General features: G+C 37.8%; 1 protein-coding gene across 1 annotated transcript in view; it reads right to left on the bottom strand.

The window, feature by feature from the left end:
- The window catches only part of Hydin (HYDIN axonemal central pair apparatus protein), a 316,785-nt gene that overhangs the window by 220,287 nt on the left and 82,420 nt on the right, over window positions 1-14,078 (bottom strand). The window contains exons 10-11 of the mRNA XM_076838342.2: window positions 6,517-6,635; window positions 1,713-1,936 (exon numbers count right to left, since the gene is read on the bottom strand). Of these exons, the coding sequence (XP_076694457.2) occupies window positions 1,713-1,936; window positions 6,517-6,635 (343 nt within the window). The remainder of the gene's footprint in view (window positions 1-1,712; window positions 1,937-6,516; window positions 6,636-14,078) is intronic.

The following is a 14,078-nucleotide window of genomic DNA, read 5'->3' as shown; positions in this document are numbered from 1 at the left end:
CTTTCATGTAATGTGAAGGTGTACTTCTGTCCTTCCCATTTGTACACATATCTAATGGATGCCAATCAGGGGACAGGGGACAAATATGGTGTGCCTTCTTAAAGAGTCAATGTTATTCAAATATTTGGAAAACCACCCCAATTTTTAATATAATAACAAACATATTTTATAAAAGTCTTGTGGATGTTTCAAAAAAAACTTCACACTTAAAAGAAAAACCAGATTATGATTGTGACAGGCTGCCTGGGCCATGCTATAGAAGCCTTGAGACATATCCATTCACTCTCCTTGGGTATTGGGGTCGTTATTAGTTAACTAGGGCTGCCATAATAAAATACCACAGACTTGCAGCTTAAACAACAGAACTTGTAGGTGGAAGTCTTCTCTTGTGTCCTCATCTGGCCTTTCTCTCTCTTTTTTTTTTTTTTAAATCTTTTTTTTCTTTAGTTGTCAACGGACCTTTATTTTTTATTTATATACGATGCTGAGAATCGAATCCAGTGCCTTTCACATGTGAGGCAGGTGCTCTACCACTGAGCTACAGCCCCAGCCCCTCATCTGGCCTTTTTCTATGTGTGTCTGTGTCCCAATTTCCTCATCTCAAAAGGACATCAGTCACCTGAGCAGAGCCCAACCTTATGGCCTCATATTCACTTAATTACCTACTTTCAGGCTCTATCTCCAAGAACCACCATAGTCTAAGATACTGGATGGTAGGACTTCAATATTTAAACTTTGAGGGGACACAATTCAGTCCATAACAGGGACACTTAGGTAGACTTTTAGAATAAATGAAAATCATCTTTGAACTGATCTTGAGATTCTGAATTACTAGTAGCTATCATGAAATCAGTAAATTTTCCTAGGATCCTTCAGGCCACAAGTGTCTGTTTCTTTTCTAGGTTACACTTCAAGAAGGATCTCAGTTTGCACATAGGGGTGGAGGAAATGACTAGCAGCAACCGTAATAAAGAGACTGTCATGGTAATTAACAACCTGTTGCCGGGAGATTTGAAATGGAGTCAGAGCAATATGTCTCGAAGATATGATCTTTCTATTTGAAAGATATAGCTTTTAAAGTACCAGGAATCAAAGTTGTGTATCTGCCTAATGGGTTGGTAACAGAGAACTTCTTTTCAAAACCTGAGGACAAATTCTGCTATTAATGACTTTCAATTATCACAAGCAGCTGAGAAAGCCATCAAAAGACTTCTAGCATAAAAGGTGCAAGAGTCTAGGCTGGGCTGAAGGACATTATAAGTGGATTCTCTTACATTGCTTGAAGGCATTCTAGGTAAGATCATTTAAAGATGTCCCTTAAAGTAAAAATGAAGATGAAGGTTTAGAGAAACTGTTATTACACTTAAAGCTTAGGAGAGAAGATGATTTTATCAGGTGTTACTGTAATAATTCATTTTATCTAAACATCCCAAAGCAAAGAGTAACTAGAAACTAGTGTTTAAATCCTTATTCTAAAAGGTTAAATTTACATAAAAACTAGATCTCCAAATAGGATCTCTATCCCTAGTATAATAGATCACACTTGTTCATCAGGGAAGCATCAGGGGAAATCTGACACACTCCATTATGCTGAGGCGTTTACATTGGCAAGGACAGTTATGGGCATCTAAGATGTGATCTAGTTTTTAAGTTCAAGAAGGCAGTAAGTGAAAACTTTGGTTAGTTTCCACGTTAGTTTAAGTGTAGCTTACCTAATGGTCAGTTTCACAGGCTCTGGTGACCCATGGACATTGATCAGGAACTCCTCTTCAAAGTGCCCCAGGATGGCAGAACTGAAGCTTATCTGGATAGCTTGGACTCCTCTTGGTTGAACGATGCCCTCTTTGGGACAGAAAACAAAGCAGGCCCCCAACGGCGTAGATGAAGGGGTCACGTTGAAGAGGGCATCGATGCTGCCTTTGTTGGACAGTATCGCCTGTGTCAATAAAAGGCAAGGATGAAAAGGTCAAGGGACCTGAGATCAACTTTCAAGGAAGCAACGTGGCTGTATTATTTAACACCTACACAGGGAAAGTTGCAGGAGTTAGAACCAAAGGAAAGCTCTCGGGGGACAAGAATAGTTTGATGTTTCGAATGTTTGAAGATAGGATTCTTAGGCCAGAAAGTAATTTGATGTTTTTAGTTCCTCTTTAAAATAAAGTTATTCACTTACACTCATGCTATCAAGTCTGATCATAATCCCTTTTATGGATGAAGAGTCTTAAAATACACTTTTTGGTTGATATTATCTACAAAGTAATCAAGGGAAGGTAGCTACTTTCCATTAAGTGAGAAGGCTGAAGTTAAATGGCATACTGAAGAACAAAAGCAAGTCAGAATGGAGGGGCAGGAAATACCTGAGCCTATGCTTATCATGTAGCTTTAGGAACATACACTAGACCTAGTGGATTCCAGATGACAGGGATTCTCTTTGTAGCACCATCAGTAACTGTTTTGGATTCCTAGGCAAATAATGGCTTTGCTATAGAGAAGTTTTGTCTTTCTATGATACTGTTCTTAGAACCAGGTTGCCACCCATAGTTGACTGCACACTAGGTTTTGTGAGGCCAGAGCTCAGGCCAGGTATTTTGAGTCCTCTGCATCTTGCCTTCATCTCCTGCCATTCATCACAGCTGCAGCATTATATTCTCAGCCTCCAAAGACACCACATCAATGCTGTCCTTATACCTATAAGGGTGAACAGCATGCTCTCTTGATTTATACAGGAACTTCCCTCAACCTGCACTTAAGGCATTGGAGGACAAAGGGCACAGAGACATTATTAATAAGGTTAGCAGGAAAGTGTGAGGCATGTCAGAAACCTGGAATCCAGGGAGGAGGATTCTCAGATGTAGACAGAGGTCAGCAATATAAGCTGATCTTGAAGAAGACAATATTTGCAATGGACTGAGTGGGGTCAGAGGAAATAGTGGTTGACGAGTTTGGATTACTACTTGGAAAGATGAGTGGTGAAAAGTGAGGATGGGAGTGGCAAAGTGGGGAGAAAATACTTTTAGAGGAGCTGGAATGCTTTTGTATTAAGTGAGATAATGCACACTCAGTGACCAGTCCAGAAAAAGCCCCCATCAAGTAAGGCCTATTGTTGTCAGCAGAGAAGGGAGCTATGTGACCAAGGCAGAGAAAGGGGCTATGTGACCAAGGATGTAAACTGAGGAGAAAGAGTTCAGGGATCAAGCTGTGTCAATAAGAGTGGTAGCTTAGAAAGAGTCAGTGGTGCATGCGTGTAATCCCAGCAGCTCAGGAGGCTGAGGCAGGAGGATTGTGAGTTCAAAGCTGGCCTCAGAAATTTATCAAGGCCCTAAGCAACTCTGCAAGACCCTGTCTCTAAATAAAATATAAAAAAGGGCTGGAGATGTGGCTCAGTCATTAAGCACCCCTGGGTTCAATCCCTGCAGTGGCCTTTGCAGAGAGAGAGGGCCACTTCTGCCAAGAAAAGATGGCCAGTTCACTAAAGCAATCCATAAATAAAGGCTGCTTTCTGTTTGACTCATCTTTTTATGTTTGTTTTCTATCTTCCTTGTTCCAAGTTCCCTGGTAGCCTGGATGGTGCTTCACCCTTTAGCCCTTTTAATGAGACCACACAGAAAAGTGATTATGGCCAGAGACTCTGGAGCCAAACTGCCCGAGTTCAAATCCCAACCTTGCCATTAACTTACTGGCTGTGTAACTTTGGACAATCTCCTTACCTTCTATGAGCCTCAGTTTCTCCATCTGTGCTATTAACTTCTCATACTGCTAGAAAATTAAATTTATTAATTTGCATAATTTGTAGAATAGTGCCGGACAAATAATGCTTGCAAGTGATAGTGGCTATTATTTGTGTCCCCAGTGCTAAGCAGAATGGATACAGAATTTACCTGTGCTTAAGAAGTGACAGACAGTGGTAATTTGAAGGCTCCCTGTTCTCTCTGAGAAAATGTACAAATTGCCTTTTTGTTTCTTTTCTTTTTACTTTATTTTATTTTATTTTATTTTTTTTTGGTTAAAAGCTTTTTAAAAAGTACTATTTTTACCCAGATTTCCTATATAGTCACAGTTTACAATTCCTTCATTTTCAAAAATCTGCATGTCATTCTCCTACCTCTTGACAAAGGAGGTCCTATTTATAAACATAGAATCCAGGAAATAGTTTGGAACATGATTCTGGAGCCTTTTGATTACTGGTGATACTCTTACCTTTGTGGTCCAACTCCTGGGAGAAGGGAACATTTATAATAAAACTTCATCTCCCATTTGTTTTCCTTCTTAATTACGCTGGGGAAGAGTGTATTCTCTTGGGGTTATGGTTTATTCTTTATATATCTGCTAAGCTCAGCAATGACTAAGGGCAATAGTTATTCAAATTTGTCTCTTGCAGGTAATGTAATAAATTGAAAGAGAGACGCAATGAGGCATCAGCATTAAATGCGCAGAGAGTGCAAAACACTCCCATGAGACGCACCTCACCATGTCCTTTCCTGCCACTGCTCCACTCTCCAAGCTGTCTGATCTGATGCATCTCCTCACCTAGCACTTTAGCTGGCTGTGATTCGCTTTACTGCTAAAATCTGGCAGGGTGGGGTGGGGGTGGGGGTGAGGAGGCCCGGCTGGGGGGAGAGAAGTGGCCTAAAGTACACTTCTGTTAAATTTGTAAGAAATTATTATTACACTCAGGGAAACCCTAACTATTCTGCATCAAAACTAAAGGTCCTTTTCTGGCGTGGCTTCTGTAAAGATGAAAGGGAAAATCACATTGCATGAGTTACAGGAGGAATACCAATTAATAAGAACTATTGCCCTTTTCCCTCTACCTAAGGGACTCTTCCCTCAAGTGCAACATAGAACAATGCAGAATATAGCTGTACCACTTTTCATTTTTTGACACTCCTGTGACCGACTTCTTCATTCAAATAGTATTCTTATGTATGCTCCATTTCCTCATGAATTAACAGCTCTGCTTACCTTTTGCATCACCCCATTTAGGCTGTAATTACCCTAGAGAATGTAGAGATGAAGGACACTGTGCCCACACCAGGTTAGGCAGGGTTTAGAGCTGAACTGGCTGTAGGCTGGATTTTGCCCAGGGTAGAGAGTGGGAGGCTGAGATCCTGACAGATTGAAAGGCCAGCAAAGGGCCTTCTATTCCCAGAACAGGACAGAGGGCGCTGGTAGCATGGGGGTCACAACATTTACAAGCAGTGTGACTGGCCAACTTACTTAAGTCCTCTGGCAGCCAGGTTTGCTGTTTCCTGATCCCCTTTCCTTGTTTTTGCTGACAGCCTGGCCACATTCCCCAGCCTCTTTGCAGTCACATATGGATAATGGAATGTGAATGAAAGTCCCATGTGTCGCCGCCTATAAAAATCTCACGTACATTCCTGTATGCTCTTTCCCCTCCTGCCAGCATGACACAGGTGAGGCCACAATCTTGTAGGCCCACAGTAGGGATGGCTGAGCAGGAGATGGAAGGAACCTCGGTTCCAGATTATCCACTGGAGAGGAGCACCAACTGAACCTTTGTTTTGGATCTACCCAGCATTACCTTAACTAGTAAATCTTTTCTAAGCCTCAGCTTACTCAGCTATAAAGTGGGAACTAATTGAACCCACTCTGTAGGGTTTTTGAGGACTAACTAAATGTCAAAGCACTAGAACTATCTCAACACACATTATTAGCCATGTTGTTGAGGGGATAATCTTATGCCTTATATTTCTCAGTGTAAAAAAGGAAGAATAAAGCCTGTCTTCCACAGCTTTGTAAGGAAAATTTAGAACCCCCCTCCCCTCCCCACACACACAGAACATGACTTGCCATTCATTAAATAACTACATTTATAACCTCTTTAAATACAAATATACATGATTTCGGAAATTTCTAAAAGAAATTTCAATGGTTATAGTTTGATATAGTGTAAAAATGTATTTTAGAAATAAATTTAAAGATAAGGTGACATTGGAGTGACTTTGATCTTGAAGTACCCATGAGTCCACCTTATAAAATTCCATTTTCTATTCTGTTGGGAAGACAAAGCAGGGAAGGTCTCCTCTAGTAACCGTGATGACTATTTTTTAAAACATGGATTGGAGACTAGGGCATTCAGAGAAAATTCTGTTTGAGAAAACAGCTAGCCTCATTAAGACATTCTAGAAAATGTAAAAAGTTCTCTCTCCTCTGATCTGGAGGATTTATGTTGTCAGGGAACAAGCATTAAACAGATGGGAAGATGTATTTATGGTTTCCCCCTTTGAAATCTACAAAACGAAGAGGATAAAACCAATTAAATGATGGCTTGATGCTTTTTAGCTTTTAGTGAAGTTCAAGGGGGCTGAGGCTGAGAAAGTTGCTTCTCTCAACAGGGTGAGGTGAGAGGAGTCTGCAATTTGGGGTCTGGATGAGAATAAGTGGTGGGAAAAGGATGTGACCGAACAAACTTTCTATCAAATAAAAACACAAAATTAAAAAAAAAAATTTAAACTAAGTATCATTTGAAGTCTCATTAAAGATTGTAGTGCTCACCTCATAGCAATGTACAGATCCAATGAAAACTTTCCCAATATCCAGCAGTTCAAAGTTGAAGTGAATTTTAGGGCCCATTCCTTCCCCTTTGATTCGCAGAGGCAGACGGATCTCTCGGCCTATAAAAATAATTCAGACTTGGTACCCCAAATGATGCTTTATCACCCCAAATTACCCCTTGACGTCTCACCTGGGGTAAAAAAATCACATGTCCTGCCTCCCTGCACTACATTGAGGGAACTGAAATTGAACCAATGCAGAAGGTTTATCTTTAGGAAACAGGAGTACTGCTGGTGTCTCACCTTTAGGGAACGGCGTATATTGCAATTTAGGCTGACATTTTAGAAGGAAAAAGACAATTAAAAAAATTTAATCTCCAGGCACAGCAAGACAAATACCACAGGTTTTCACTCACGTGCAGAAGCAGAAAAAGTGGATCTCATAAAAGTAGAGAGTAGAATAATGATTATCAGAGGCTGGGAAGGCAGGGGGAAGAGGATAGGGAAGGATTGGTTAACAGTACAAAAATATAGCTTGGCAGGAGGATTAAATTGTAGTGTTCTGTAGCACAGTAGGGTGACTAGAACTGACAATAATTTATGGTATATTTAAAAATAGCTAGAAGAGAGGATTTTGAATGTTCTCAACACACAAAAAAGTGATAAATGTTTGAAATGATGGATATACTAATTACCCAGATTTGATCACGACACCTTGTACACGCATACCAAAATGTCACACTGTCAACCATACATATGAATAATTATTATGTCAATTAAAAATGAAATTTTAAAAAATTAACCCAATTCTTAACATGATTCTGAAGTTTCTTATAAAATATGTAATTTGTTCAAATCAGAGAAGGGTGGCCACAGGCTAATGCTTCTCATAAAACGAGAGCCACCAAGGGGCTCCCAGGGACACTGCTCACATTGGTCTTCCTTAGATTTGGGAAGCAAGATACTTGAGTCTGAGGGTCTCATCTGGACCCTTACTTTGCAAAGTTTCTTCCACACACAGGTAATGGAATGCACTTAACAGTTTCTATTATAACACATTTGCAGTGGAGCCAGGGTCAACAGAAAGCATATAACTGAGTGGATTTTTGTTTTCTTTTTTTAATGGAAATAACTTTATTAGATAATACATGTTCATTATTTATACAAATTATAGAGTACATGGAAATCTTCTCATAATTCTATCCTCTAAAGAGAACCATTACTAACATCTTGTTTACTATGCTTAATTATATAAAAATACTATTAATATAAATGAGAGCATATGCTATATATATATTATCTGGTAACCTGCTTTTTAATATTTTCAATATTTGTAAATTTTTATATATTTAGAAATATATTTGTTAGGGGCTAAATATTTATCAATTAAAAAATAAGTATGTTTAATTAGGATAGAGAGTATGATATTTTGAAATACATTTAAATAATAAAAAGGTTATTATAATAATAACCTGATTTTTTAACTTAAATATATATATTTGGAACATATTTCTAATATTATTTCTTTTAAAAATTTTTTAAATTCTAATTTGTTATGTATGACAGCAGAATGCATTACAATTCATATTACACATATAGAGCACAATTTTTCATGTCTTTGGTCATACACAGAGTAGAGTTACACCATTCATGTCTTCACACATGTACTTAGAGTAATGATGTCCCTCTCATTCCACCATCTTTCGTACCCCCATGCACCCTCCCTTCCCCCCCCACCTTTGCTCTATCGTCTAATCCTCCCACTCTTCCCCGCCCCAATCCCATTATGAATCAGCCTCCTTATATCAGAGAAAACATTCAGCATTTGCTTTTTTTGGGATTGGCATTACATTCTCCAACTCCATTCATTTACCTGAAAATGCTATGATCTTATTCTCTTTTAATGCTGAATAGTATTCCGTTTGTGTGTGTGTGTATGTGTGTGTGTATCTATATGTATATGTATATCTATATATATCTATCTATATATCTATATCTATATATATCTATATCTATCTATATATATATATATATATATATATATATATCACACTTTCTTTATCCATTCATCTACTGAAGGGCATCTTGGTTGGTTCTACAGTTTAGCTATTATGAATTGTGCTGCTATGAACATTGATCTGGCTGTGTCCCTGTAGTATGCAGTTTTTAAGTTCTTTGGGTTTAGACTGAGGAGAGGGATAGCTGGGTCAAAAGGTGGTTCTATTCCCAGTTTTCTAAGGACTCTCCATACTGTTTTCCATATTGACTGCACCAATTTGCAGTCTCACCATATATTTTGAACATCTTAATATTCTATTATCTAAAGACTTATCTTACCCTTCTTAATAGTTACACGATTGACTACAGGATTGCAAAAATTTGATGTATAAATAGTTTCCAGCAGTGTAATTACCATCCCTGAACATCTCTCTGTGAATACCTTTCCTACATTTTCTTTAATCATTTTGAAAATACTCTGTCATTTACTGTTTCTGCTGAGAAGTCAGCTCATAGTCTCTTTGTTCATCCAGGGTAACGTGTCCTATCCTGTGACTCACTTTTGGTTTTGGTTTTCAGCAGTTTTTCCGTGTTTTCAGGTATGGTTGCACTCATCCTTCTCAGGCTTTGTAGCACTTCCTGACTGCATGACAAGTGCCTGCCATCAGTTTTGGAAACTTTCTGGTCCTTATCTCTTTGAATATTGCCTCTGCCTTACCCCACCTGACACATGCACCCTTTTGGCCACATTCCTGTAGACTCTTTTTCTCTTTTTGTCTCAACGTGCTTTAGTATTTCAGATATTTTCTTTTGATTTCTCTGACTTCTAGTTTATAAAGAAAGCTATCTCTGGCTATACCTAATAGGCTTTTCAGATTCATCCACTAAGTTCTTAATTTGTTATTATAACTTATTAGTTCTAGGCTTTCCATTAGATTTTAAAAATAGTTTTCAGGTCTGTGCCTACTTTTGTCTAATAATTTTTTTTAAATCCATATATGTAATTATATTATCTTATTCTTTGTAGGTTTGTGTCTATTGTTTATCTTAGTTTTATATCACATTATCTTACCTCCTCATATGCTTGGCTATTTATTGACTGAATGCTAATTAAGGTCTATAAAAATTATAGAAATAATTTGAAGCTCTGACAAGATATCTATCTCCCTCTAGTTTCTGACTGGTGACTAGGAAATATTTACAATTCCAGAAAATCTAATTTAACTGTTCTCAACTAAGATTTTACTGGAGAATTAATCCATGCAGCATATCATTTGAGTGACTTTTAAGTCTCCAAAGAAAGGTATATAGCAAATATGATCCTTGATATAAAGACAGGACCTAATTCCATACAAATAGTAGATGCCTTAGAACATTAGGATTTATTATCTTTTTGGAAGCTCAATGAAGAATTGTCTCAATCAAACAAGTCAGTAGGTGAAAAATGGTTCAAAACCAAGCTTCAGTCTTGATGAGGCTGGCCCATTTCCAGCTCCTACTGAGTGGGTCCCAGGGTCCTCCTTGGCCATCCCTTGGATGTCTATGCTTTCTCCCTTAAGCCAACTTTTCAGTCTAAGTTTCTACCCTAGTGTCTTTAATAAAGTCCTCAAAGTCTGATTGTCTTGATTTTCTTCTGGATCTTGACCCCAGGATTCTTTAATTGTCATCCTTTGCCTTTAAAACAAATTTTAAATATTTGGCTTTGATTTCCTAATTGTTCTTAGCAAGACAGTTAATCCAAACATCCCAGCCCACCATTATTAGAAAAAGGATTTCTAGAACAAAGGGATGCACGCTTGACATTTTGACAGTTACAGCCGTATTGCCCTCTTGAATGGTTGTACTAAGTGCCCACCAACATCAGGGCTTCCTGTCTCCATATCCTTCCCAGCAGTGGGGATATTCTTGAAAATACTTGATAGTTTGATGGTTTTCCTTAAATTTCTACCATTTAAGTTTCAAGTTATTTAAGGAAAAGGAGTATATTTGCTCTGTATATAGTTTCTGAACATTCAAAATTCTTTTGATACTCTCTTAGGTATAATTTTCAGTATTATGGGAAATACACTTAGAACCACCAAGTGGTGTTTCTAATTTATTATCAACATTATAATGCCGGGTGGTATTTTATCTCTTCCTACTATCTTCTGTTGCTCTTTAGCTGGTTTATCTTCTACCCATGACATCAAAGATAGAAATAGTGTCCTTTTGTCCTTTGGCAAAATAGTGTTATTAAGTGAGTATTGCTTTGATTATGAGAAACAAGAAGAATCCTAGCAATATTTGGGATAGCTGACTTAGTCACAGGGTTCCCTGGAAAAGAGATTCCTGGTATTAGTGACAATTCTCTAGAATAAGAACAAAGCTTCCAGAGGACCCGAACACTGTCACCTACTCCACTGTGCTAGAGTTCTAACCTAATGGTAATAATGTGTACTCCTTGGTTGAGATCAATCAGAGATATGAAAAATTGTGCTTATAGATGTATTAAGAATTGTAATGTGTTCTGCTATCATTTATTTTTTTAAATCAATAAATTTTAAAAAATAAATGAGAATAAATAAATAAATAACAAAGAACACTATGAGAGCGAGAGAGCGGGAGCAAGGGGGGGAGGGAGGGAGGGAGGGAGGGAGGGAGAGAGAGAGAGAGAGAGAGATCTCCAGCTTTCAGAATGGCAAAGAGAGAAAATTGCAAATATATCATGGAATCAACTGCAGGACTATTTATAACTGTCAGGCCCCAAAACTTCTCCATCTGTTACCTTGACTGCCTTCCTTTAAAAAGTGGAGATGTGTTATAATAAAGCAGTGGGCCAATGTTTCTTTGGGAATTATTAATTACTTCAAAGGAGCTTGTCTTATTTGTAGCTAGCTTCTTCCCTCAGCCAGCACAGAACGGGAGTACAAGTAAGAACCAGTCTTGTATTTCTAAAAGTTTATCTAAACTTTAGGGTCATATTATAAATGTTACTTTTCCACAAGATTTTTTAAGCAGATTTTTTTTTTGGTCTTGGCAAAAGGCAGCAAGAGGGATAAACATGAAGGAGCTAGTAGGCTTCAAGGACAGATTCCTTATTAAAGGAGCCAAATATTAAAGTATTTTTTTAAATAAAGCAATTTCTCATCTATGATTACAGTGTCCTGGTTTCACACATGAGAAGGAGAGCAATGCACTACAGAACCCCTTTAATAAGCCTGAAATTGCTGAATGCAATAGAGATTAATGCAGTAAATACCAGAAAATGAAAACCATGGACTTTTGAAAATTTGCCATCTGCTGTGGTCTGTTTGTGTTGCTGAATTCTCATATTCAAACCCTAATCTCCAAAGTGATGGTGTTAAGAAGTGGGGTGTTGGAAAGTGATTAGATAATGAGGGTGGAGCCCTCATGAACAGGAGGATTAGCGCCTTCTAAAGGAGACAGGAAGGAGCTTGTCCAACCCCTCCATCAGGCCTCCGAGAGAAACCAGTAAGTAGGTGTGTAACACATCTGAACAGAAGCAACTTTTAAGGGAGAAAGGGTTTATTTGGCTGATGGTTTTGGTCCATGGTTGCTTGGCCCTGTTGCTTGGGCCTGTGGCAGCACAGTACAGTGTGGTGGAGCACATGGCAGAGGACACCTGCTACCTCATGGTATCTGGGAAGCAGAGAGAGGGGGGATAAAAAGAAGGAGGAGGAGGAGGAAAAGGATGAGGAAGAGGAGTGGGAGTCCCAATATCTTCTTTAAGAGCAAGCCAGCGGCAATCTTCCTTTCACTAGACCCTGCCTTCTAAAGATTCGACCACCTCTTAATGGTATCACAGGTTGGTAACCAAGCCTTTAACACATAGGCCTTTGGGGGAACGTTTAAAATCCAAACTATAGCAAGTGATATGAGGAGTGGACCCTCACCAGGTGCTAAATCTGGTAGCACCTTATCTTGGACTTTCCAGCCTCCTGGACTATGAGAAACAAATTTCTGTTATTCATTAAGCACCTGGTCTATGGTATTTTGTTATAGCAGCCTGAACAGATGTCTTAGCTATTCCATATTATACTTATTCCTGAGTAGTGAGATAATAAAAATGGGGGTGAAGAGTAGCAACAGGAAGAACAAATTGCCATTATTTACACAGATTAATACTGACTACTTGAAAAATCCAAAAGAATCTGTAAACACTTTTTAAAAATTAATAAGTCTGGGCTAGGGACATAGCTCAAGTGGTAGCGCACTCACCTGGCATGCACGGGGCACTGGGTGCGATCCTCAGCACCACATTAAAAAAAAAATATATAAAGATGTTGTGTCCACCAAAAACTAAAAGATAAATATTAAAAAAATTCTCTATCTATCTATCTATCTCTCAAAAAATTAATAAGACAGAATAACATTGAGAGTTACCAAATTAGTGTACAAAAGTCAACTGCATTTCTACACTCAGCAACAGTTAGAAAAATTTAATTTTCAAGATACATTTATAATAGCAACAAAAATAGAAAGTACCTAGGAATAAATCAACAAAATATACCTAAGACCCTTAAGAAGAAAATTGTAAAACTTTATAAAGATGTTCACAAAACTTAAATAAATGAAAAACTAGATTTATAGCATTGAAAAGGAAGACTCAATATCATAATGATGCTGATTTTTTTCTTTTTTTTTATTGGTTATTCAAAACATTACAAAGATTGCAGAATCACATCGGTTACACATCCACATTTTTACATAATACCGTAATAGTAACTGTTGTATTCTGCTACCTTTCCTATCCTCTCCTATCCCCCCTCCCCTCCCCTCCCATCTTCTCTCTCTGATTTTTTTCCCAAATGATCTATATCTTTAAATTCACTATTCTGCTAAACAAAAGCCCAGGACATTCTAAAATTTAAATGTAAAATCAAAGGTCAAATAATAAAGACTCTTCTGAAGAAGAAAACATTGGAGACTTGCCCTTCATATGTTAAAGTCTGGTGTAAAGCTATTGCAATAAGGTAGTATAGTTTAGGGGAAGAAAGGGCAAAATGGCAAAGGGAACAGAACAGAAAACTTAGAATAGATGTACTCATATGTGTGAATTTGACTTATGACAGCAGATGCTAAATATCATGAGGAATGGTGGTGTATGTATTCAAGGAGGTGAAACAACTGGAACTCTCCAATGGGATCTTAAAAGACTGAATCATGGTACCCAAAGATATGTACATCCTAATACCTGAATCTGCAAATACCACTTTATGTAGCAAGAGGGGTGATTAAGTTAAAAATTTTGGATGGGGATATCTTCCTGGATTAGCTGTATCTTAAAAATTGTCTTGAAATCAGGTAATAGTAATTCTCCAATTTTATCATTTTTTTTTCAAACATTGTTTAGCTAATCTAGGTTCTCTGCATTTCCACAGGAATTTTAGAATTAGCTTGACAATGTTCTATTTTAAAAAGCATCTGGGATTTTAATTTTAATCACATTAAATATATAATAAATTTGGGGAAAAACAACATTTTAGAAATATTGAATTTACCAACCAACGGCCAACGTTCTGTTTTCTGTTTAGGTCTTTAATTTTTCTCACCAATACTTTGAAG

The sequence above is a fragment of the Callospermophilus lateralis genome, chromosome 18 (assembly GCF_048772815.1).
Source record: "Callospermophilus lateralis isolate mCalLat2 chromosome 18, mCalLat2.hap1, whole genome shotgun sequence".
Taxonomy (NCBI): Eukaryota; Metazoa; Chordata; class Mammalia; order Rodentia; family Sciuridae; genus Callospermophilus; species Callospermophilus lateralis.
Note: the sequence above shows the minus strand (reverse complement) of the source record. Positions and strands in the feature narration are given on the sequence as shown.